At 61.3% G+C, this 612-nt stretch overlaps 1 protein-coding gene across 1 annotated transcript in view; it reads right to left on the reverse strand.

The window, feature by feature from the left end:
* POM121 (POM121 transmembrane nucleoporin) overlaps positions 1–612 on the reverse strand; it is a gene marked incomplete at its 5' end in the record, with an annotated part of 9,751 nt that overhangs the window by 1,780 nt on the left and 7,359 nt on the right. Inside the window, one exon of the mRNA XM_010182753.1 lies at positions 2–558. Coding sequence (XP_010181055.1) covers positions 2–558 — 557 coding nt within the window. The remainder of the gene's footprint in view (position 1; positions 559–612) is intronic.

Below are 612 nucleotides of genomic sequence, written 5' to 3' on the forward strand. Positions count from 1 at the left end.
TGTCAACGTCGCTTGGCCTGTGGTGGCTGGGGTAGAAGAGGTCAGCGTGGTGCCCCCAAATATGCTGAAGCCCACCGTGGTGGTAGGAGCCGTTGAGTTTGAAGTTACTTGGCCAAAGGCAGGGCCTCCCGGGACACTGGTGGTGGCAGTGACCGCGGCTGGAGGTGGCTTCCCAAACTGGAATACGGGCGCTGGGGTGACAAAGCCAGTCTCTGTGCTGGGAGCTGAGCTGGCCGGGCCCCCGAACAGGAAAGGCTGCGACGCAGTGGTGGACGTGGCAGTGGTGACGGTCAGGCTGGCGGCAGGGCTGGCAGAGGCGGGCGGGTTGAGTCCAAAGCTGAAGACAGGTTTAATGGTGGCATCTGTGGAGGAGCTCTGCGCAGCAGCAGTCGTAGCTGCGGTGGTGAAGATGACGTTAGGGAGACCTGCGAATCCTGCCGGGGTAGTTGTAGAGGCTGCTGGCAGATCTGTGGCTGAAGCCGGCTGTGAGGTTGGTTTGAAGGCGAAAGGAGAGACCTTTGCTGGAGATGAAGCTGCACTGACGCTGCCAAAGATGGGCTTGAACACGGTAGTGGTGGAGGGGGTCCAGGAAGGGGCCGGGCTTGTGGACAT

This window comes from Mesitornis unicolor, unplaced genomic scaffold (genome assembly GCF_000695765.1).
Source record: "Mesitornis unicolor isolate BGI_N332 unplaced genomic scaffold, ASM69576v1 scaffold32820, whole genome shotgun sequence".
Classification (NCBI taxonomy): domain Eukaryota; kingdom Metazoa; phylum Chordata; class Aves; order Mesitornithiformes; family Mesitornithidae; genus Mesitornis; species Mesitornis unicolor.